The 25088-nt window shown below is 44.7% G+C and overlaps 1 protein-coding gene across 7 annotated transcripts in view; it reads left to right on the forward strand.

Annotated features, from left to right (window-relative positions):
- Window positions 1-6573: 6573 nt before the first annotated feature.
- Window positions 6574-25088, forward strand: part of KMT2A (lysine methyltransferase 2A) — a 76346-nt gene continuing 57831 nt past the window's right edge. For 5 of the 7 annotated variants that reach the window (XM_079929788.1, XM_079929792.1, XM_079929790.1 and 2 more), the window contains exons 1-2: window positions 6574-7271; window positions 9371-9469. In XM_079929788.1, the coding sequence (XP_079785914.1) occupies window positions 6819-7271; window positions 9371-9469 (552 nt within the window). In that variant the 5' untranslated portion in view covers window positions 6574-6818. The remainder of the gene's footprint in view (window positions 7272-9370; window positions 9470-25088) is intronic. The other 2 variants (XM_079929793.1, XM_079929794.1) reach the window with 1 other exon arrangement.

Here is a 25088-nt window from a genome sequence, read left to right on the forward strand (position 1 = left end):
CCCATGGTTTCAGTGACCATCTTCATGCTTCAAGTCCCAGATCTGTATTTTTAGCCTTTTCTCCTGAGCTCTAGTCCAGGACATCCAACTGCCTATTAGACAGCTCCACCTGCAGATCTCACAGGATCTTAAACTCCAGTGTTCTAAAACCAAGCTCATCATCTCCAAGCAAAAACACCTTCCTTCTCCTGTTGTCCTTATCTTAGTTGGTGGTATTGCCATCTGCTTGATCGACTGCAGCTGGCAACCTGAGACAAGCCCCTCTTTTTCATCCCCCAGATCTAAATGGACACCAAAAGTCATTCTATCTGCTAAATACCTCTGGAATCTGTCCTCATTCCTACATCTTCACTGCCACTGCTCCCATCATCTGGACTACTGCATGTAGTAGTATTTCAGTGTACTTCAGACATGTGAGTCTGAAGGCGTGGGAAGAGGTCAGAAATATCCTCACTGCATTTTCTGCTTCTAGGCTCACCATCAGCCTGCTTCTTTACACCAGTTGCTACAGTAGTGTGGCACAAATTCCCTCATGTCAGTCTCTGTTTGGAATCTGTCCTTTCCCCCTAACCTTCCAGAATAAATCCCAAACTCCTTAATATGATCTGGCCAGTCTTTTTTTTTTTTTTTTGCCCTGCTACGCAGCTTGTGGGATCTTAGTTCCCTGACTAAGGATTGAACCCTGGCCCTCAGCAGTGAAAGCATGGAGTCCTAACCACTGGACCACCAGGGAATCCCCTGGCCAGTCATTTTTTGACACTTTCCCTCGTGTACCTAGTGTTCGAGCAATACTGAAGTACTCTTTGTTTTTCAAAGACCTCTTTCCTTTTCATGTTTCTATGGAAGTTTTGTGACATAACATCTTTGTATCTCCAGATCTAACATAATACCTGGTACAAAGTAGATGTTCAATAAATGCTAGTTGAATAAATGAAAGAACAGAAAATCAGAAAGCACAGAGGTTGAAGGTAAGAACACCAATCAGAAGACTTACTATAAGAGTACAATTTAGGGACTTCCCTGGTGGTGCAGTGGATAAGACTCCACACTCCCAATGCAGGGGGCCCAGGTTCAATCCCTGGTCAGGGAACTAGATCCCACATGCATGCCACAACTAAGAGTTTGCATGCCACCACAACTAAGGAGCCCTGGAGCCACAACTAAGGAGCCTGCCTGCCGCAATGAAGAGCCGGTGCAACCAAATAAATATTTGTTTTTAAAATTTTTTTAAATTTTATTTATTTTTTGGCTGTGCTGCGTCTTCGTTGCTGCGCGTGGGCTTTCTCTAGTTGCGGCGAGCGGGGGCTACTCTTCGCTGCGGTGCATGAGCTTCTCATTGCGGTGGCTTCTCTTGTTGCAGAGCACAGGCTCCAGGTGCACGGGCTTCAGTAGTTGTGGCTCGCAGGGCCTAGAGTGCGCGGGCTCAGTAGTTATGGCACACGGGCTTAGTTGCTCCGGGGCATGTGGGATCTTCCTGGACCAGGGATCGAACCTATGTCCCCTGCATTGGCAGGCGGATTCTTAACCACTGTGCCACCAGGGAAGTCCCATAACTATTTAAAAAAACAAAAATGAGTACAATTTACAGGTAACCAGGAAGAGAGGGAAAGGAAATGCTTTCGTTCAACATTTCCTTCAAGCTTCTACAAGGTGAAGCAGTAATAATCAAATAATAATTATTCCTATTATTTTTTCTCTTTGAGAGATATAAACTTTGATCATCGGTACAGTTTCAAATGGAGACAACTTAACTGATTTTAAATAAAATGTATTTTTTTTAAACCCAGCACATGCGACTGCCTCTGACAAAATAAGACCCCTTGGGTATAAATCCCAAGGTCCAACAGTGCAGCTGGGAAGGGTCATTTATTCCACAAATATTAATTTAGCTGATACAGACACTGCTTGGCACAGGGGATACAAAGGAAAGCAATATACAGCTCCTGTTCTCAAGGAGCTCACGGCCCCCAAATTATCTAGTCTTTGCCTTTGGCCAGGACTACACCTAATCCTTTACAGAAAGCCAGCTGTTCATGCTGGGGTGATTATTTAAAGTCCTTTTAGTCACAGATATAGCTATACCTAATTGTTTTGGAATGGAAACTCATGGAAGGGGCAGTAGCAAAATGCAACCATTGCTTCCTTAATGGAAGGGTGCCTTCGCAGAAGAGTAATGGACTTGGCTCTTCCTTCTCCAGAAGAAAGCAGGATCTAAGGATTCTGAACAGTCCTCTCTGTTCAGTGATGATCAAGCCTTCCTATGGGCAAGCTTAAATGACTCAGCCACCATTCTTTTCTTAGTTCCAGGACTTTGGGGACTACTAATGCAACGTTTTCCACTGGGGGCCTGTTTGGAAAAAGGAAATTGCTTATTTGAGAGGGGGTATCTTCACCAATGACTAAGGAAGTGTTTCTATCTGAATGCGAGAGAATGCACTTTACTTGGATTAGGTCATTGAGTCTTCATAATAATCCTGGGAAGTTGCTATTAATATCCTTATTTTTGCAGATTAGGAAACTGAGGCATCATGAGCCTAGGTGCCTGGTTCAAGATCACATAGTTACAATGACTGTATCTGAGTCCATGTTAGTTTCACCACAATACTGGTTTGCAACTAGAAATCTTTCCAGACAGGAGAAAAGGGAATGAACATCTAGAGGTCCCTTTAAACCAGAAGCAATTCATGAGTTTGCAGGAAGGGGCAAAATTTGGGGTGCCCTTCTTAAAAATTTCCTTATATCATTTGGAAAAAAATTTTAAATATGTGCGTGCCTATTAAGTTGGCAAAAATCAAGAAGTTAAAAAATCCTTTTCGGAAGGGTGTGGAGAAAGCACTCAGACATTGCTGGCGGGAGTATGATTAGTACAATCTTTACCGGGCGGCCACTCAATCTTTACAGCGGACAACATGGCATACATTTATCAAAATTATAGGTGCACATACCTTTTGACTTAGCAAATTCCACTTCTGGAAATGTATACAACAGATATATTTGCATGCTTGCAAAGTAACATATGTTCAAGGTTGTGCACTGCAGCCTTGTTTGAAATAGCAAAAATTTGGAAATAAATGCCCACTAACAGAGAACTGGTTAAATAAAGTATGCTACATCTATTCCATGCAGCCCCAAGAATGAGGAAATGCTGTCTACTGACCAGAATGATTTCCAAGATATAGATTTCTAAGCAAGATACAGGAAATGGGTTTGATATTTTTTCATTTGAGGAAAAACTTCTATACATATTTGCTTGTAAAGGTACAGACTACCTCTGGAAGAATATACAAGAGACTGATAATCTTAGTTGCCCCTAAGAAAGGATAAGGTATGACTGTGGGGGGAGAGGGTAGTTAAAGTAAGAGTGGAGTGAAAACTTTATTTCTTTAAATTTTTAACCATATTAATATATTATGTAGTCAGGAAAAATAAGCTGAATTAAAATTTAAAATAAAAGATTAAATAAAGCACATGCAGTTTAAGGTAACTTATGAGTAAGGCATAGAATGCCTTTTTTCAAAAATACATTCACATTGCTGTGAAGTTATTTCTACATCCATCCCCATAACTCTTTTCATCTTATAAATCTGAAACTCTATACCTATTAAACAATAACGCCCCATTCTCCCCTCACTCTGTCCGCTGGCAACCACCATTACTTTGTGTCTTTACAATTTTGACTACTCTGAGGACCTCAGATAAGTGGAATCATACAGTATTTGTCTTTTTGTGTCTGGCTTATTTCACTTAGCATAATGTCCTCAAGATTCATCCATGTTGTAACATATTACAGAATTTCGTTCCTTTTTTTAAGGCTGAATAATATTCTATTGTATGAGTATGCCACATTTTGGTAATCTGTTCACTGGTTGATGGACACTTGGTTTGCTTCCATGTTTTGGCCATTGTGAATAATGCTGCCATGAACATGGGTATACAAATATCTCCTCAAGATCCTGCTTTCAGTTCTTTTGGGTATATACCCAGAAGCGGAACTGCTGGATCATATAGTAATTTTTTTTTTCCCTCAAGGAACCACCATACTGTTTTCCACAATGGCTGCACCATTTTATATTCCTGCCAACTGTGCACAAAGGGTCCAATTTCTCCACATCTTCACCAACACTTGTTGTTTTCCTAATGGGAGTGAGGTGGCATAGTATATCTTTTGGGGAATCAGCAGTATGGTTAGTTGATAGTGGTGTCAGACCCCAATGAGATTTGGTCTTGCCACTTACCAGCTGTGTGACCTTGGACATTACGCCAGTTTCCCCACTGGTAAAATCAGAATTATCTCGGAGGGTTGGTGAGAATTGAATGTGCATAAAGCACTCAGGCTCACAGAAAGCACTCAAGAAATATCAGTTATTATTCTTTCCACCTTAAAAGCTCCAATAATAAACCAAATTCCGACTCGCTCTGGCTCCTTCTGGACGAGTCAGGAGGCAAAGAGACAAACTAGATGATTTTATCAAGGAGTTTTCTACTTAGAGGCTTGAGTCTGAGGACTTCACACAATCTTCACAGACATTCTTCCTTCCTGCTGTCCCCACTCAGCCTGCAGACCTCCCACCTGTGCCCAAAGAAGAGTGCTTGAAAGGAAGAGGTTACTCAGAACCCAGCCGGTTTATGTTTTCTCAGGGGCGGAGGTCGGGAAGAAATCCTGTTGACACAGTTTTGTAAAGCCTGTCACTCAGTCCCCTGCCTATTACCTCTGCAGACCGTTATGCATATTTAAGAAGGGGGGGGCGGCAAATACAAAAGAAAAATAAGCGAGAGTGAGTGAGAGAGGGAACAAATCAGGATGCTTGAGGGAATCCACGTGGTCGCCAATCTGTAACTGATCAGAGCAGCGACACTGAAGCAAAACCCCCAACGCCTAACGCTAAATATATTGCAATGGAGAAACCGTCCACAATGGGGTGTCTATGTCCTTAGCAGAGTCCTGGGGCTGCCGTTTAAGAGACTCTCCCCGTACTCCCACCCTTTTTGCACCTAGTAAACCACGCGATGTAACAACGGAATCTGGTTCTGTGTGTGCGCTGTGGGAGTGTGAGCTTTGCAAACCATCTGGGCTCCATCCTGCGCGGTTGGAACCACGATCGATCCAGGACGAGTTGGGGGAGTTGGAGCTTGCCTGTGTCTCCTTCCTCTCCCTGCTCCTCTCTAGCCCCCACCCCATCGTTCGCTCTGCACAAACGTTCGCGGGTGGAGGGACGTAGGTTTTCAGCACCAGGAGGCCGTGGACCTTCTCTGGAGGCTGCAGTGCACCCTCCAGAGGGCCAGAGCTGATTGCAACCTGCTCACCACGACCCTCCCCCTCCTCCCCAAATTCGCTGCCCCAGGCTGTTATATTACAGGCGGGGCGCTGTACCGGTGCGGGAGTCCAGGAAGGCTGCGTGACCTTCCAGCGAACTCCACCTCGGCCAGGGGTGGGAGGGATGGAGGCTGCCCCGGGGCCTGCTGGCTGTGTATCGATCCCCCAGCCTCAGCCAACACAAGTTCTCCCGGTACAAACCCCTCCCTCCCTTCTGTGCTTTCCCAGCCTTGCAGGCTTCTAACGCCTAGCTTGTGGCGCCCTCCTCTCTTTCCCGCAATAAAGTGAACCGGGTGGGTATGCATCCCCCGCCCTAACCCTCCCCTTCCCCCTCCCCCCTCTGCCTACTAACCCCGCGCACAGAGCTCGCCGCCGGCGGGCCCCTTCCACCCAGTGTATCATAATGCCCAACGCTCTTCTCCTCCCCCTCTCTTAATCAGAAACGTGGTCGCGAGCCCCCCCGCTCTGCGTGCATACATTAGGGTCTGCTTTGCATGCAGCGGCAGGCAGAGAACTGAGGAAGAAGGGGCGGGGGCGCTTTTGCCCGCCTCTTCCCTCCAGGCCCCGTTAGCCACCCAGTTTCAGCTTCGTTGTAACGCCGCCTCATTAGCGGAGCACGCCGCGGCCCCAGTGCCCGGGCTGGAGAAACACAACCCAACTCTGCAGAAGGGCACCAAAGCCAGAGGTTTCTCAGCCCCGAGCGCACAGTAGGGCGAGGAGGTGGCGAGAGGCCGACCACTCGGTGTGTGCATTTTGGAGAGAGCTCCAGCCTGAAAATGGGAGGGGCTCTTTTCTTATTATTTTTTAAAGCGCATTCATTGAGGCCCTTTCTATGTTGCATATAGTAAACTGGGCAACAATTCCGTCTTGCCTGTAGCACAATAAGGGCTCTTTTATTCTAGAAGCGTTAAATCCGGGCTAACCCCTCTCGTATCCGTGCCTCGAGGCGGAGAAGGCGCACTCGTCCCCGGCCCGGCAGCCGCGTTAGACTGGAAGCTGCTCTCCCGGGCGGTTCGATTCCCAGCGCATCCCGGGAACGTGTGTAATCGGCCTCTCGGCTCTAGAGGCTGCAGGCGGCCGGCCTCCCTCCGCCTCCATCCTTTCCGTAGTCCTCGCCCCTCCCCCTCTCCCCGGAACCCGCGCTCCGCGTCGGGCTCCTGGGCTTCCTTCCCCCCTCCTTTTCCCGAGTAATGCCGCTCCCGGAGGGCGGGGCACGCAGTTATCCAGGTTGCGGGGCGGGCGGGCGGGCGGCAGGCTGCGGCCCGGGCCTCGGGATGGCGTAGCAGCGGCCTGGCGTCGGCAGCGCGGGCCCGAGCCCGCTATACAGCTTGCTGGGCCGGCTGGCGCGGCCCGGCCCTCGGCATAGCGGCCACGGGGTGCAGGCGGCCGGGCGGCGCCGAGCGGGCCAGGCAGGTTCCGGGGCCCGCGGCCCCCCCCCCCTCCGCCTCCCCGCCCCCCTGTGTTGTCGCCTCTCCCTCTCGCTGCTTCACTTCACGGGGCGAACATGGCGCACAGCTGTCGGTGGCGCTTCCCCGCCCGACCCGGGACCACCGGGGGCGGCGGCGGCGGGGGGCGCCGGGGCCTAGGGGGCGCCCCGCGGCAACGCGTCCCGGCCCTGCTGCTTCCCCCCGGGCCCCTGGTCGGCGGCGGCGGCCCCGGGGCGCCCCCCTCCCCCCCGGCTGTGGCGGCCGCGGCGGCGGCGGCGGCGGCGGCGGCGGCGGCGGCGGGAAGCGGCGGGGTTGGTGTTCCAGGGGGAGCGGCCGCCGCCTCAGCAGCCTCCTCGTCGTCCGCTTCGTCTTCGTCTTCGTCATCGTCCTCAGCCTCCTCTGGGCCGGCCCTGCTCCGGGTGGGCCCGGGCTTCGACGCGGCGCTGCAGGTCTCGGCCGCCATCGGCACCAACCTGCGCCGGTTCCGGGCCGTGTTTGGGGAGAGCGGCGGGGGAGGCGGCAGCGGAGAGGTAAGGGGGCGAGGAACCCCCAGGTCCGGGGTCTCGACCCTCTGCGGAGCCCCCTCCCCTCCCCCATCCGGGATTGTGGAGCATCCCAATTCGGGGACCATCCTGGGGTCCCTGACCCGGGGCAGATGGCCCTCCCATCTCGGGACCCCCATCCAGGGGTGCAGGCCCCCAGGCGTCCCCACCCCGGGGTTCGGACCCATCTGGCCGAGGGCGTTTGACCCCCCACCCTCCTTCCCCTGACCCTTCCCCACATCCTCTGGCACAGACCCCTCGCCCGGGTTTCCCATCCCGGGACTGAACCCCTCCTCCCTTTCACAGATTACCTCATCCGAGCGAGATTCCTCCCTCCCTCCCTCCTAGAGACTTGATCCCGCCACATCCTCGCCTCCCTCTCTGGGCAGATGTTTTACTCCTGGGGCAGTTTTCCTCTTGGGCATCTCTCGGGGGATGGCCTCATCCAAAGCCACGTTCTTCTCCCACCCTTGGGGACCGATGTCCCTTCTAGCACCTTGCTTTCGAAAACCTGATGAACCCTCGCTCCGTCCCCGGGCCAGGTCCCTACACTACCAGCCACTCCCCCTTCCTTCACCTCCACCCGCACCCCCCCCTACCCCCAGCGGAGAGGTTCTCCCCTCATCCCGCCCTTCCCCACCAGGAAAAAGCTACTTTCCTCTCCACCTTGCCTCCCTTCGCCTTCTTTCCCTCTGAAGATAACGGCGATCTCCTCCTACAGCAGTCTGTTTCCCCCATTTTACAGAGCTGCAGTTTCTAGCCTATTGGTAGCAGGGGATTACTCTACCTTCACTCCACCCTTTCCCTCCTTTAGAATGAAGGATTAGTGGCATCTTCGAGGGGAAAATTGTCCACTGTTCCCTAGGCTCAGAGAAGAGCAGCTTTCCACCATTCCCCCTGGAGAGGAGGCAGGTTTTCCCTCCAGCTCTGGGGAAGGGGGCCCCCGTGAGGGGCGGTGTTTGTGGGGTACTTGGGCAGCATCCTCCCAGGGGAAGCAGCTGCTCTCCTACCCCACCCACTGCGCCTGAGAGCACGCAGTCTTCAAACCTAGCTCCCTCCCGCCCTTCTCCTTTTCTCCGTCATTTCATTATTGATCCACCTTTTCCTAGGCCAATCCTGGGGCTTGGAAGGGGTGGGGGAAGCAGGGTTGGGGTGAGGAGAGTAGATAAGGGACAGTTTTACTGTAGTGCGGTGGTGGTGGCTGCTTCTGGTTGAGAGAAAGAGGGTTATGAAGAGGTTATGAAGCAAAGTTATTCCTTAGAAGGAGTTAGCATTCTCTCTCTGATTTGTTTGAGGGGGACCCAAGGTGGATGAAGGATCTCCAGCTTTGCCCCTTCCCCATTTAGTACTGGGGCGAGAATGGGGATGCTTTGATAGGCATTATTCAGCTCCCTTCAGCCAAAAGGAAAGTTGCCCTGGGAAGGGAAGTTGAGTTCAGGTTCAGCCAGTGGCGTTGCGCATTTGTTTTACATTGGATGCAGAAGGGGGAGTTTGAATCGTAGGGGAAGGGGGAGAATGGGATGGGGGATGCTAGGAGGAAGAGCAGCTGCTAGGGGCTGAAGCGGAGGGGGGTAGGGGGTTGCTGCTTTGGAGTGCTCTTGATTGAAACAGAAAGGGAAAGATAACAACCAGCCGTTTCCTGCGTGCTCTGCCGTTGGTGCACACAAAATATCCTGGGCAAACCCCTCGTCCCCTATTGTGCCCCGCACCCCTTTAGATCTACAGAAAGATCCTGGGCAGAAGGGGAGGGAGGAGATCCCAGGGACCCTGGCCCCTCCTTTCAAGGAGCTGGCATTTTTTAGTTGTTAGTCTTCCTGCCTCCTTTTTTAAATCGTTTCTAAGGCATCCTGATCAGGAGACTGACAACAACCCGCCTTCTGACAGAGCAAGGAGGACATGATGGGGGCGTGTTCCTTGCGATGTAGCTAGCTGCAGCGTCCCTTTTCCCTGCCTCTCTCTGCTCTCTCTCCACCTCCTTTTCCCAGCCTTCAGAAGGCAGCTGCAGTCAGCAGGGTTGTTTGAGACTATTTATTGGTTGCTGTAGATTATTATTTTTTTTTTGAAAGGCCAATTCTGTATTTTTTAAGCTAACAACACAGATCCCATGTAGTTGGAGAACCAAAGGCCTCATACATGACAAAAAGACTGAACCGTTCAGGTTACTTGCATGGAGTTGGTGCTTAAATGTGAGTTGATTTTGCTTTTTTAAAAGATACAGCAGCAAAAAAAAAAAATAGACTTACTGACATTTCATTTACCTGCTTGTTTTCAAAATTGAGACTTGCCTGGTTATATGTAGAATATTAGCCCCATGTATATTTGAGTATAATAAGAAAGTCTCTATTAGGAGAAGTTAGTCTATTTTTAAGGGGATCCTGAGAAGCATTTTCTTCTTGTTTAGCATGCTTATTTATTTTATACTGAAGGACCAAGTGTTCACATTCCAAATGTTGTTATCACATATTCAAAAGCAAAGTTTTATGCTGACAGCTTCCAATCATAGCTTTTCAAGAGACTGGTTAGAAAGAGAGCCACCTGGATTCAGGGACCTAATGTCTGGGCACCAGAATATTTTATCTGTTGGTCTTTGACAAATCACCTTTAAAGTTTTAATCAGGTGCTAACATTTTCTTATCCACTGGCATTATTTTGCTTAGCAGTAGTATGTAGTGTAAAGCCTGTCAAGGAAATGCAGTAATTTCAAATAAGATCATATTAATACCTTTTTTCTTTAAAACTTTTGCCTGAACAGTAGTTGCTACTTCATCATGAGGAAAGTGGTTGACTCCTTACATTAAACTTCAGTATTTTTTCTGAATTAGGCTTGAATGAGCTGTTGTTCCATTGGTAAGCCTTTTATGTGGTAGTTTGAGTTAATCTAGGATGGGTTAATGGTATGCATTCATGAGTGCTAACCCATGGTATGGCTTACTACTAAACCATGTGATTATATCCTTTGACCTGGTTGTTTTCAAGGTGGAAACCAAGCATTTTGTTACAGAGTCTTACAAATCAATGATAAAGTTCCAACAAGGAGGTTTAGGGTTCCCACGGGCTGACATAGAGTTCTAAAGATTGTTTCTCAGAAGTTGCTCACAGATCTGTATCAAGGCTTGTGTGGATTCATGAAGACATGGTTTGTGATCCAAAAGGATTCTAGCCTCTTTAAATTCTGGTTCGCTTTCAGTGAATAATGACTATAACTTCATAACAAAACGTAAGTTAATACTTATTGAATACTAAGCTAAGGTGGTTGAAAGGTGACAGAACTTCCATATCAGTTCCCTGTTTAAACTCCTTTAGCTGTAGAAGATTTGTCCTTTACTGCCATAGGTTCTGAACTTCCCTCGGGATTGATATCTCTCTGAGTAATAACTACATGTAAGAGTTCTTCATGACCAAGGTCTGTCAGAATGGGATTATTTTAAAAAATATATAGATGTTGCTGAACTCCTATTTGGGCTTTCTGTGTGACAATTATGAAGTAGAATTAGAGTTTTATTTGATTGAGCACTGTGAGAAATCACGGAGGTCTGCTTTTCCGCCTTCCCTTTCCCCTGCATGGTGTCAGGGTCCCACTTTTCTGAGGATTGTTTCAGGTGGTATATATGTGACTCTACTTTGCCATCTAATTAAACACAGTACAGCATCCTCTCTGTTGACTAGAATTTGGGCTGTTTTAATGTGAACCCCAGAAGTGGTCTATTTATCAGCAAGTAATCTTTATTACTTTCATAATCCAGTTACCATTCCTACCACCTCACAAAATGTTAAAAGCAGAATTTCCACCCTGATCATAACATGGCGAACTTTGATTAGATATAAATGGAAACCGAATCACAACATTGGTATGTATTTGTCTGTATTTGAAATGGCAGTTTAGTTCGGGTGGACTAAGGTGGGCTCTTGGGTTGGGCTTAGAAAAGATGGTGGTCCTGGAGTGGGAGAGTGTCTGTGATTTTTTTTTTTTTTTGGATGTTCGTTGGGCATATGTGCCAAGAGTGGGAGTTGCTCCTTCATTACCTTCACAGCTAATCCTGAGCTGGGCAGAAGGAAAGTGAAGCAGAGAACACAAGTAGACTAGAAGAAGCCCCTCCGCGTGAAAGTCGATGGACATGGGCTCTCCTCGCACTCGTCTCTGTCACTCACCAGTCTGGACAGTTTCACTTTTAACTTGAAATTTCCGATCAGTAAAATGAAAAGGTTGGGCTAAATGTCAGCGCAGGAATCTTTTCTGCTCCAGTATTCTGATTCCTCTCTGTTATATTAATTATTTGCTCAGGTCAGAACTTCTTATTCTGAATTTATTTAAAAAGTCAGAGTCAGTGAGCTTGTTTGGTAATTTTTTTTTTTCTTTTTTGGCTGCATTGGGTCTTTGTTGCTGTGCGCGGGCTTTCTCTAGTTGTGGCGAACGGGGGCTACTCTTCGTTGTGGTGCGCAGTCTTCTCATTGTGGTGGCTTCCTTCTCTTCTCGCGGAGCACGGGCTTTAGGTGCGCGGGCTTCAGTAGTTGTAGCACGCGAGCTCAGTAGTTGTGGCTTGTGGGCTCTAGAGCGCAGGCTCGGTCGTTGTGGCGCACAGGCTTAGTTGCTCCACGGCATGTGGGATCTTCCCGGACCAGGGATGGAACCCGCGTCTCCTGCATTGGCAGGTGGATTCTCAACCACTGTGCCACCAGGGAAGCCCTGTTTGGTAATTTTTAATGTCAGAGTGTACATTTGCCATTAAACTGCCATTATTATTGGGAAGAGAAATTTGAACTTGGTGGGATAGTTTTCATTGTATGGAAAAAAATGTAAGGATTTTATGGAAAAAGTTCTTTGCTGAAGTTGACCAATTTCATTTATAAGAAAAGTGAAGATAAAATTTTAAGTATAACTCATTATCTGGTGTTGAGAGGCCCTCTTGTTTGGCTAAATTTGTTTTCATGTTTTCAATATTGTAGATTCCTGACTCTCCAAAAGGGAAGTTATTTTCAGTCTAGGTGGTATATTCCTTTAGATGTGTGAGCTTTTAAATGAAAAAAATCCAATACACTAATGTATTTACAAATCCAAAGTGATGGTACCTACATTGCAGGGAGTAGTTGTTAATACGCTCTAAAACGTAGTTTAGTTTCTACTGATCATCACAAGTGCAGTCTTTAGAACTTTTCTTCATCTTTCGCTGAAAGGCATATCACTTGTCCCCATCTTTACCTTCCATCTAATTATCTTAAGGCACATGCTCTTGTAGGAAATCATCGTTCACAAAATAGTGATTGATCTTTTGATTGGAAGTTGAGAAGAGAAAATACTCCCATCTTGACTCCCCTCCCATCTCTGCTCACCTGGGAGCTGGCCTTCCATAGAGCAGCTGTGCAGGCTTAATACCCGTTGCCTTCCTTGCCCTGTGGCTAGGGGGGGTGGCCAACACTTGTTTCGCTTGCTCTGAGGCATAACAGACTGCAGTGCCTCTCTCTCCTTTGGAGACTCACTGTTTTAATTGTAGGTCTCCTAATTAAGATCTCTTTGTGCCTGCCCACATTCCACTAGTGTTGGCACAGAACTTCAGCTTCCTTCTAGCACTTAACTGAAGGCCTTCAATCCGGCCTTTTGTGAATATCTTGTCTCTTTCCATTCTTCCTCTGCCAAGGTGGAGAGCCCAGTGGCATAGACCTATGAGAAAGGGGGAAGCTTTGTGACTATCACTACTTTGGGAGGAATTTATTCTAGGATTGCTGGGATGGGACCTTCTTTTGTTTGCATACGTTATTTTCAGGAATTAAGAAAAGTTAAATTACTAATGAGTCTGACATGAGGTACCTACATTTTAGTCAGATTCTTAACCCTATAGGCACTAGTAGGAAGAAGGAAGCTAAAGAGTTTACTATTAAAAAGTGTTTGTTTGGGTCTTATCTAGATTGATTTAAAGCTTGATAAATAAAAGCTTATGGAGTAAATCACAGACTTCGGGGTTTTGTGGTTGCGAAGACAATCAATCAAATGAAATTACTGATTGTTCCTAAATTGTATCAGATTTTAAAGCATAGAGTTAACTTTGATATTTGAATTAACTTTTTTGATTAGAAAAGACTGCAGGAGGATCTAGAAATTATTGAGTTAATTAAGAAAACTCTTGTAGCCTCCAGTATTTCCTGAGAAGATCAAGAATTGGCTAGGTTTCTAGAGCAGTTTCAGAAGCAGGGAAAGTAATTTTTCTGGAAAATGTAGCTTCACTTTAGTTCGCGTTATGTTAGTGCTCAAAATACAGCATGTCCTTTAACGGATCTATATGTGCCATGCTAGAGGAAATGCAGTCTTTATTAAGAAGAAGGAATCTTGAGTCCTTCACCTGGACCCAGATGGTTTCATTGATCACATCAGTATGAGGCGGACAAAGGGCTACTTTTTTGTTGTTGTTATTGTCATTTCCTTGGTTGTGAAGAAGGCCTGAAAGAAGGAAGTTTATGGCATGCATGAAATAAAGCTGGAGGCCTGCGCTCTTATACCTGAGTGGGTGGTTTTATGGCCTAATTCTCTAATTGCTGGCATTTATGACAGTGTGGATGCAACTGGCCCTGTGGCTGAGGTGGATTATGTTGGGAATAGGGAGAGAAAAGGGGTCCTTTTGTTAGCCTTTTCATTTTCCCCCTCAATAACTTCTCTGAGAAAGCCCTGAGGAAATACAGAGACACTTGGACTGAGGGAATGGCATCCCATAAAATGGTTCTTTATGTTTTTAAAAAGGATGAGCTGCTTTTCTTGATCTATCCAAAGAAATCCATACCACCACTGTTAAATATTTCAATGAGCTTTGTACCTTGTCAGGTTACACACCAGGGGAAGCCAACCAGGAGGCTGGAGGTGCTGCTAGGCGTTTGCTTTTAAAGACTAAGACATTTGAAAGAAGAATGCTGCTGTGTGACTTGCAGTTGTTTTGGATGATATAAATCCCCTTGTAGGATTCGTATGAAACTTCTTAGAGTTCAAACTTGGTTTAACTTTTTAGATTTTGAATGCAACTATTCTAATGAGTTTTAGTTTTAAGGAAACAAGGATATAAATGTAAGAGTTAGTTGGCAGTTTTCTGTGCAGTGTATGAAAATTCCCCTTTCTTTGAAATGAGTAGTTGTTTTTCTGTTGGACAAATAGACTAAAGGGATTTCCCCAGCTGTTTTACCTTTAATTATCGCTTCAGCAGTGCCTTGTGGGGCACCAGTGGGTAGGAGCTATTCAACTGCCATTTATTTCTGGAGTTGGAGTTTTTTCCATATATTTTATCTGTTTTCTTGCATTTCTGTGTTTTGGGTTTGGTTGGAATGTTTGGGTGTAGATGTTTTGATGTCTCTCATCATTGAGAGCTATGAAGCTTTCTAACATTCGAATTGTTTTAGAGAGATCCAACCCTTATGGTCCACGCTTTGCTGAAGCATCATTGTTTCATTCTCATTTTACAGCATCAAAGTAATTGTGGCTTTCTGTCTTGAATTAGGGGAGTAACATTACTTGTGAGGAGTGTTTTTGGAGAAACTTTTTTTCACTAAGCTCTCCTTTGTACTATCTCAGTTCTAAAAACTGGGGAGTAGTTAATCACACGTATCTGTAATAAATATCTACACCTAAAGGAATAAATATTTACACGTGCTTGTATTCAACTTCTGTCCATCCATGAGTATTGACTGATTTTTAGATCAAACACAAGCATACAACATTGTCCCTAGATTATTATTGCCTTTAATTATAAGCAGTAAAACCATGTGGATAACATCTCTTTAAGCTTAGTTAATGAGGAAATCCTTTTGTAATCTCTCCAGCAAGGATTTTTTATTTGTGCATATGTAAATACCTTTACAAAGGAAGGACAGAATCTCATTATGTAATCTGTAATAGTGTGAGATAGTACAGCACAGTAATTAAGAGTTTATTAAGACCATGGGCTCTGGGTTCAGACTGCCTGGGTTCAAATCTTGGCTCTACTATTTATTAGCTGAATGACCTTGAAAAACTTTCTTAACCTCTCTGTGCTTCAGTTTCTTCATTTGTAAATCAGTGGTAATTGTGCTTCATAAGATTATTGTGAGGCTTAATTGAAATTATGCATGCAAAGTACTTAGCACTTTGCCTGGTACAGAGGGATCCCTAATTATTATTAGGACTCAGTAGGACTCAGATTGTAAGGACAGGAGTGCTTAATCTTTTTTTTTTTTCCCCCACCGAGGTAACAGGTTTTTTTTACTTGGAGGTATACATATATATGTGTACACATATATACCTATTCGAGTGCTATAATCTTGACTTTAGAATGTTCTTGATTTTGGTATGGGTATCAAGTTCATCAGTAAGCTAGGTGGAACCAAACTGAAGCCAGTCACACATCTTGGTAACAGTGGGTACCGTTGGTATCCAACTAGAATGTTATTAGCGATAAGGCATAAAAGGGAATAAAAAGAACAGGACAGTAAATAGGCAGGTAGGTAACCAAGGAAGGCAGTGCCTTCATGAGTTGCATAACTGTCAAGCCAAGACAGCTATATTGGGGTTGCTACCCTTGGTCCCTGTAACTAGTGTTCCTTATCTTTTTGAGTATGAGTACTTGGTGATTTCCTAAAACAACTCCGAGGTTCTTCAGGCTTCTTGGCCCCCAAGTTCAGATTCATTAGTCTATACTTGGTAGCTATTTGACATTTGTTCTCAAGTTTTAGCTTAGGGAGAGTGGAGAGTAAGTGTTGGTCTGTGGAGATCAATGCAGCTAACAATTTAATTACAGAAGAAATGCTAAGTTGTAGGTTGGAACTTAACTTGAGAAATAAAAATAACCACGAGCAGAATAGTCAAAAACAAGTTAAACTTCACCTAGTAGAGGATAATATGCTTAAGGAGGAAAAATATAGTTCTCTTTTATCTCACTTAAAAAAAAAAGGGTTTGGGCTTCCCTGGTGGCGCAGTGGTTGGGAGTCCGCCTGCCGATGCAGGGGACGCGGGTTCGGGCCCCGGTCCGGAAGGATCCCGCATGCCGCGGAGCGGCTGGGCCCGTGAGCCATGGCCGCTGAGCCTGCGCGTCCGGGGCCTGTGCTCCGCGGCGGGAGAGGCCGCGGCAGTGAGAGGCCCGCGTACTGCAAAAAAAAAAAAAAAAAGGTTTGCTGAAATACTTAATACACTGCCTTTTACAGATGAAGAAACCGAGGTACAGACACGTTAAATAGGTTTCCTTAAGTCATATGGCTAGTAAGTGGCAGAGCTAGAATTCAAATCCAAATCTGTAACTATTCGAAGGCTTGTTCACGCTCTCTGCACTGTGGTACCTTCAGTCCCTTTCTCTTCTCAGCCCATCCAATAAATTTCTGAGGCTTGTCTGTGATACTATTGTATTGTTTCTTTAATGTGTCCCTGTTTTTCTGTTTTTACCATCCTACTTTAAATTTCCATTACCTTTGCATGGATTAAAACCATAAGCTCCTAACCGGTCTCACTGCCTTCCTTTTCACTGTATAGTGGTGCCAGTGGTTTTCTTAAATACAGATCTGATTCTGTCACTTTATTCCTAAAACCCTTTGACTACTCACTGAATGTAAAATAAGATTTAGAATTCCCAGCCCTTTATAATCTAGCTGGCCTACATTTCTACATTTTGAACATTATCTCCTGAACACACATTTTCACTTAAAGTGCTTCAACCATATTGAACTACCAGTCTATTAGATGTTCTCCACAGTCTGTGTGTACCTGCCTTTACACCTTTGCTAATGCCTTTCCTTTGCCTTAAAATGTTTCCCATCTTGACCTGCCTCTGACTTATTCATCTTTCATGGCTCAGTTCAGATCCCCAGATCCCAACTCTTCCGTGAAGCTTTCAAGATACCACTACTAGCTGAAATTCAACTTCTTTCCTGTTTTCTTACTGTACTTTACCTACCCTTAAAGAATTTACTCCAGAATACTTTGTGTTGTAAATACTTTTGATTGTGTCTGTCTTTCCCCCAATAGATTATGATTTCCTTAAGACACAGACCCTTTCTGAGTCATCATTTGTGTTTTATATTGTTTACAGTGGTGACTTTTCATATAGAAGGTGATCAGTGAATGTTTGTTGAACTGAAAATTTGGTATACATACAACTTCTAGGAACACTTTGCAAGGACATATCGCATAAGCTATTATGTTGTTGAAGACTATTAGCAGGATAATTTTGAGTAATTTTGAGAAATAGTAAGCTAACTTAAGTACCGCAGAGGAAAGTCTTAAGAGCCATCAAAGGACATTTTTGTAAAAGTACCGATTAGGGCTTTAAAAGTGATGTTGAGTGTTATAAAGCAGAAACTAACACACCATTGTAAAGCAATTATACTCTAATAAAGATGTTAAAAAAAAAAGTGTTGAGGAATCCTGATGGGATGGCATCATCTTTTTTTTTTGCGGTACGCGGGCCTCTCACTGTTGTGGCCTCTCCCGTTGCAGAGCACAGGCTCCGGACGCACAGGCTCAGCAGCCATGGCTCATGGGCCCAGCCGCTCCGCGGCACGTGGGATCTTCCCGGACCGGGGCACGAACCCGTGTCCCCTGCATCAGCAGGCAGACTCTCAACCACCGCGCCACCAGGGAAGCCCGGCATCATCTTTTATATAGATAATGCTGGCACTGATCACCCACTTACTTGAGTGTTGTTTCCACTTCTAGGTTCCTCAACTTAGAGGGGATGAGGGTACCTTGGAGAGGTTTCTGAGGAGACTCAAAAGATGATTATATGATTGGAAGTCAGACCTATGAGGAAAGGTTGGGAGAATGAAAAGTTAAGAGGCAACTTAATAACTCTTCAAAAAACATGAATGGATCCATTATTAGGAATGGTAACCAGCTGTTTTCCAGCTCTACTGATGCTAAAATAAGAGAAAAATAGGTTTAAATTGAAGCAAAGGGTAGTTGTGTAAGGAACTTGTTGCTAATGATGGTTTTCATTATAGTGATGGCGAAAAGATTACCGAAATAATTTTATGATCTTCTCTGGAGGTGAATTTTAAAGGACAGGAGTCCTGCCTATGTATGTGTAAAATGACTTCTCAAGCTACCTTCTCATTCTCTGAATCAATAAGTATATTTCTATTTAGATCCTAGAGGGCATGGATCATGTTTTATACTTTTTAATATTCCCCAAGGGGTCCTAGGGTCCCTAAGAAGTATTTGAATTGTCAGTTTATGGCAATAATTAACTTTCAGTAGTAAGCTCCAAAGAAATGTCTTTATGAAATGATTTTTTTGTGTGTGAAATGATTTTATAGTGGTTTTATCGGAGAATAAAAACTTAGAAAATGAGCTAAGAGGGAGCTAAGAGGGAAACCTTAAACATCAAGAGAAACCAGGGAAAGTAGTAGATGTGGTCTCAATATAGGAAACAAATAAATATTTGTAGCTTTTATGTCCATTTTCAGTTGTAGTCTAAAGAGCTGTGCTTCAGAATATCCCTTGTTAAGGGTATCACTGCTTGTGGATGCATTATAACAAGTGCTTTGTAAATCCTTTCCAGTCTAATAAGTTGGCTTCATGTGAATGAGGATTATAAAGGCCTCTGACCCTTGGCTTTTGAGGCCATGAGGAGGGCTTACATTACTTAGAATGAAACCTTTTTAGATATGTTGGGTTGCGAAAAGCATTTCCGGTACAGTCAGAATGAAAACTGTGAATTGGGATTATTCATATAGATTACCAAAAGTCTGGGCAGAGCTGATATTAACACCAGCTCATTTTCCTACTAGCTCTTAGTCGCAAAACCTTGAGTGGGTTATTGAAGCTTTAGGACTTTGGAATTTAGTACTGGAATTGTGTATAATTTCCTTCTTGTAGATAAATGGATACTAGGCTTATTTAAGGTTATTTGGCTTTAAATATTAAAAATATAATGAATATTTTCTAAGTTTCGTATAGTAAATGCTGTCTACTGTTAACCAGATCATCTCATAAAATGACTGGAGTTCAAAGGTGAAGCTGGATTGTTGCAGGGATTCTGCAAGTGGTGGTAAAGTGAAGGGCAGCTTGATTCCCTAATTGTAAAATTGGTGTCATTTGAGAAACTGGGAATTGGAAATATAAGGGAGGCATACTTTTCCCGTAACTTTTTTTTTTTTAATTTTTATTTATTTTCTTTATTTATTTTTGGCTGCATTGGGTCTTTGTTGCTGTGCGCGGGCTTTCTCTACTTGCAGTGAGCCAGGCTACTACTCTTCATTGCGGTGCAGCGGGCTTCTCCTTGCAGTGGCTTCTCTTGTTGCAGAGCACAGGCTCTAGGCGCCTGGGCTTCAGTAGTTGTGGCTCGCAGGCTCAGTAGTTGTGGTGCACAGGCTTAGTTGCTCCGCGGCATGTGGGATCTTCCTGGGCCAGGGCTCGAACCCGTGTCCCCTGCATTGGCAGTTGGATTCTTTTTTTAAAAAAAAATAATAATAAATAAATTTATTTATTTATTTATTTATTGGCTGAGTAGGGTCTTTGTTGCTGCGCGCAGGCTTTCTCTAGTTGTGGCGAGCAGGGGCTGAGTGGGGGCTACTGTTCATTGCAGTGCGCGGGCTTCTCATTGCGTTGGCTTCCCTTGTTGTGGAGTACGGGCTCTAGGAGCGCGGGTTTCAGTAGTTGCAGCATGCAGGCTCAGTAGTTGTGGCACATGGGCTTAGTTGCTCCGCGGCATGTGGGATCTTCCTGGACCAGGGATCGAACCCGTGTCCCCTGCTTTGGCAGGCGGATACTTAACCACTGCGCCACCAGGGAAGCCCTGGCAGGTGGATTCTTAACCACTGCGCCACCAGGGAAGCCCCTTTTCCCGTAACTTTCAATTGCTCCTCATACAAGTAGAAATTCAGAAAACAAAAGATTATAAAACGGCAAAGAATAATTCTCATGATTCTTTTTTTTTTTTTTTTTCGGTACGCGGGCCTCCCACCGCCGCAGCCTCCCCCGTTGTGGGGCGCAGGCTCCGGACACGCAGGCCCAGCGGCCACGGTCCACGGGCCCAGCCGCTCCGCGGCACGCGGCATCCCCCCGGACTGGGGCACGAACCCACGTCCCCCGCATCGGCAGGCAGACTCCCAACCACCGCGCCACCAGAGAAGCCCTCTCCTGATTCTTTATTCTACTTGAGAGATTCCAGTGTTGACTAATAAAATACCAGGGACTTTTTTTTTTAAGTAAGTTAATGCCACCTAATGTGTGCTTCTCAGAATGTGGTGATGAAACTTCCAAATATGATGTAGTAGTCAGAAGAGTCAGTTGGTTTTTTAAGTTAGTAAGAACACAACTTCCCAACTCATATATTGTACATTAATTCCTCAAAAATGTTAGGTCAAAATTGTGTTGGCTGACTTAGTAGCTTTGTTGTTTTGCCAAAGGGATTATTTACTTTTGTCATGTAACTTCACTTTGCTCCTTCAGAAAACTGGCTTTTTGGAGAGATAACTCTTTTTACCTTTAGAGGAAAGAAAGTTGTGAATTTCTCAATGTTACTTTAGTTGCTGTTGATCATTCGACAGCCCAGAAGGAAAGATGCAACCTGACTTTTGCAGCAAGATCAGAACAAGCTGGAAGAAAGAACTACAAATTTTATAATAGAAACTTGTAGTTGAATGAACATATAGCTCAAAATGAAGTTAACTGCTGAAAGTTGGCATATGGAGGACCAAAACCTCTTGTAATAAAAAGAACCATCTCTGAAAACAGTGTTGGTGTTTGTTTAATTTTTCCAGCCTATTCAAGTGGATCTGGTCATTTTGTGGTACTTTCCTGTTAAACAGAGACGAATAAACCCTGTCATTGTGCTGATTAATTTCTACAGTATATAAGTGGGCTTATTTCTTTTGCTTCAGCAAGTAGATAAACCAGTTCAGACTTGGAACCTAGGAGTTTGGAAGTCCTGATTTTTGTTTGTTTGTTTGTTTTTTAAGGTCGTGTGAAGTGATTTGGGGCATTGCCAAGAATCTGTATAGCTTACTATCTGATGTAGTGCATTCATTTTGCCTTTTTTTTTTTTTTTTTTTTTAAGACAATGAGCTTCTTTTTGTCGACCTCTTTTTCCGGAGCAGGATGGGTGGAGTTCACCTGTCTCATTTGTTTAGCTGTTTTGAGCATCTTTGCTTCTTGCTCTTGTTGATAATGGAGTGAGGATGAGGAACTACTTCTTTCTTTAATTACAAAGTGGGTATCATTTGTATTTCTTAGGTGAGAGTTGCTAGGTAGAATTGAATTAAATATTTGAAAACAATTTCATTCTTGTGTGGGTGAAAATTTTACCAACTATTGTTATTGAAGAACATTGTGTTACTGTCTTTGCACTCTTTAATCCTAGGTGGCTTTGGGGGTTAACATTTCTCAGTATCAGGCAGAGATCATATTTAAAACAGTGTAAATCTCTTCCTATCTGTTTTGCATTCAAACAGCCACAGTTCTCTTTGAGGCACCAGTAGCCAGAGAGAATCTGGCCTTGGCCCTGTCCCTGCCATTCTGTTGACAAGAGACTATGATGTCAGTTCAGTAACTGTGTACATTTCTAGACTGCTTGGATTTCAGAAACCATCTTGGCTTAAGAAGTTTGTCTCCTGATATCTGTGTAATGGACTATGCTTGAGTATTTTATTCTTTTCCCTTCTTATAAATTCAAAAACACCATTGTTAAATTCACTTTTTGGAAATGATTTACAGGTGTCACTATCTTTTTTTCTTTTACAAATGGTGAAAAACTGCTTGCAAAGAGGCTCATCTTCCTCCTAAATGGCATTCATAAACATAGCACTCTACAGAGTAAGAAACGGTGACTGGAAATCTAATCTGTTTTTCAAAGAACATCTTTTATGTACCAGGCAGATGACCAAGTATTGGGGCATTAGCATTGAACAGGTCCCTTCCCCCCTTCCCTCATGGAACTTACTGTCTGATTTCTCTTTACTGAGCTCGGCTTAAAATATAGCATGAATATAAATACTAAAATTATAATACCTTGCAAGATACTTTGGAAGTTGGTAATTTGAAGGCCAAAGAAAGCTCTCAAAACTAATATTAACAGAACTGTTCTTGGGAGCAATTCAAATAGTAGTCTTCATTTACTGATTTACTGATTCTTGAGAGTCAGTTATACCAGGTGTAATATGTGAATCAAGATATGAATCAAGATATTTAAAGTACGCCCAGGGTATTTTTTTTTTTTTTTTGCGGTATGCGGGCCTCTCACGGTTGTGGCCTCTCCCGTTGCGGAGCACAGGCTCTGGATGCGCAGGCTCAGCGGCCATGGCTCACGGGCCCAGCCGCTCCGCGGCATGTGGGATCTTCCCGGACCGGGGCACGAACCCGCGTCCCCTGCATTGGCAGGCGGACTCTCAAGCACTGCGCCACCAGGGAAGCCCACTCCCAGGGTATTTAATAGCTTTCCCCTTCCTGTTAAAAGGGAACTTAAGCACTAGCACATCCTTTACTGCCTTCTACAACTGAAGAAGTGCCACTCTCCACTTGTACTCTGGATTCCATCCCCTCTCATCTACTCAGGGTCATTCCTGCAGTTATTCCCCCTCTCTCCTGCATCACCAGTTTCTCTCTCATCAACATATAAAACTGTCTTAATATAATCCTTGTTTTAAAAAACCCTTGACCCCAGGTCCTCCCCCAGCTACTACCCAATTTTCTGCTCCCTTTCACAACAGAACTCCTTGAAAGTGCAGTATGTAATTGCAGGTGCCACTTTCTCACCTCTCAGCCACTCCTCAACCCCTGCAATTGGGCTTTTATCCCCACGACTCTAGGAAATTGCTCTTATCAAAATCCTCAAGGGCCTCTCTCTTGCCAGATTGAATAGATAATTCTCAGTCCTCCTCCTGTTCAACCTTTGGGCAGCATTTGAACCAGGTGACCACTCCCTTCTTGAAACACTCTTTTCTTGGATTCTGTAACACTACACTCATCTGCTTTTTTCTTAACTCATTGGTTATTAATGTTCAGTATTCTGTATGGCTTCCTTCCTCTGCTTAACTCCCCTGAATGCTGGCGTCACCTAAGAGTCTGCCTTTGGCCACCTTCTCTATCTGTGCACTTGTCCTCGGTGACCTCATCCAGGCCTCATCTGTACGCTGAGGACTCCTAAATCTTTGTCTCTAAACCTTGACTACTTCTTTGAGTCCCAGGCTTGTATTTCCAGCTGCCTATTTGACGTTCCATTTGCGTAATAATAATAAGCATGTTGAGTGTTTATCGAGTGTTGTGGGTCAGGCAGTATTCTCAGTGCTTCTCATGTATCATCTCACCTAATCTTGCCCACCTGCTGAGGTAGCCACTGCTATTCCCAGACAAGGAAACAGATATGCATTGAAGCACTTGGATATTTAGTAGGTATCTTACACTTCCCATGTCCAGAAAGTCTTGATTTTCTCCTTTCTCCTTGTTTCAGAATGACTCTGCCCTTTACCCAATAGCTCAGGCCTAAAATTTGAGAGTTATCCTTGATTTCTCTCTATATTCACATTCCAAATAACCCATCAGCAAATTCTGTCTGTACTACCTCCAGAATACCTTAAATCCAACTTCCTCTTATTAATTCTCCTACCAAAACTCCACACTTGCCCATTATAATCTTTTGGTTGGACTATTCCCTTATCTCCCTGCTTGTGTTCTTACCTCAGTGAAGTTTGTTCTTCACAGAGCAACTGTAGATTCCATGTGTAAATCAGTCAGATCTTACCATTCCCTCACTTTAAACATGTTGGTATCTCTCCCGCATCTCCCTTCTCCCCACTGCTTGGATAAATCCAGATTTCTTACCCTGTCTGGCAAAGCCGTACATGATCTGGCCTCTGGTCAGGTCTGCTTCTTCCAGCACCACCTCTTCTCATCTCACTCATTCTGCTGCACGGCCACACTGGCCTTTTGGTCTGTCATACATGCCATGCTCGTTGCTGTCTCTGGGCCTTTGCACTTACTATCTAGCTAGAATACTATGCCACCTAGATCTTTATATGTCTGTCTTTTTCTCATCATTTAGGTCTAAATCTGGGTTCAGCCACTTTTTTCTGCAAAGGGCCAGATGGTCTCTGTCGCAACGACTCCCCCCTGCTGTTGTGGTCCAGGAGCAGCCATAGACAATACAGAAATGATGACACATGGGGCTGTGTGCCAATAAAACTTTATTTATGCACACTGAAATTTGAATTTCTTATAACTTTCATGTGCATAAAATATTCTTCTTTGGATTTTTTTAACCATTTAAAAATGTTAAAAACCATTCTTAGTTCATGGACTGAACAAACCAGGTGGCAGTCCAGATTTGGCCTGTGGCCCACAGTTTGCCAAGGTCAGAAGCCTTTTCTGACCACCCTAGTGAAAACAGCCCTCACAGGTAACCCCCATCAATCCTTCACGCCCTCATTGCGTTCTTTATTTGTTACATGGTTATTTTCTCATGGGGCAGGAATTCTGTCAGTTCTTCACCTGTGTAGTCTAAAACAGTGCCTGGCAACACTCAGTAAATACTTGCTGGAGTGATTGAATGCCAGTCCCATTTGAATTTTGACTGTAGGCTGCTATCTGCTCTCCAGTTATTCAGTCTCTTTCCTACTCTACTTTCATATGTATGTATCTAGAATAAACTTCAAACTTCAGAGTTATGCCTTGTCTACATTCGAGACCCAAAGGTAGCTCCTGCTGTGTATTGGATGAGCTTTGACCATACCATCCTAGAATTAACAAGGTTCTGATACTTTATTTGTCTTCGATCTTGGCCCTGCTGTGGCTACCCCTTTCCAACCAAATCAATTTTTATCAATTTTTGCATCTGATTTCCCACTTCTCCCCATTACCCCCTCCCATTTATT

The sequence above is a fragment of the Stenella coeruleoalba genome (genome assembly GCF_951394435.1).
Source record: "Stenella coeruleoalba genome assembly, chromosome: 8".
NCBI classification, from domain to species: domain Eukaryota; kingdom Metazoa; phylum Chordata; class Mammalia; order Artiodactyla; family Delphinidae; genus Stenella; species Stenella coeruleoalba.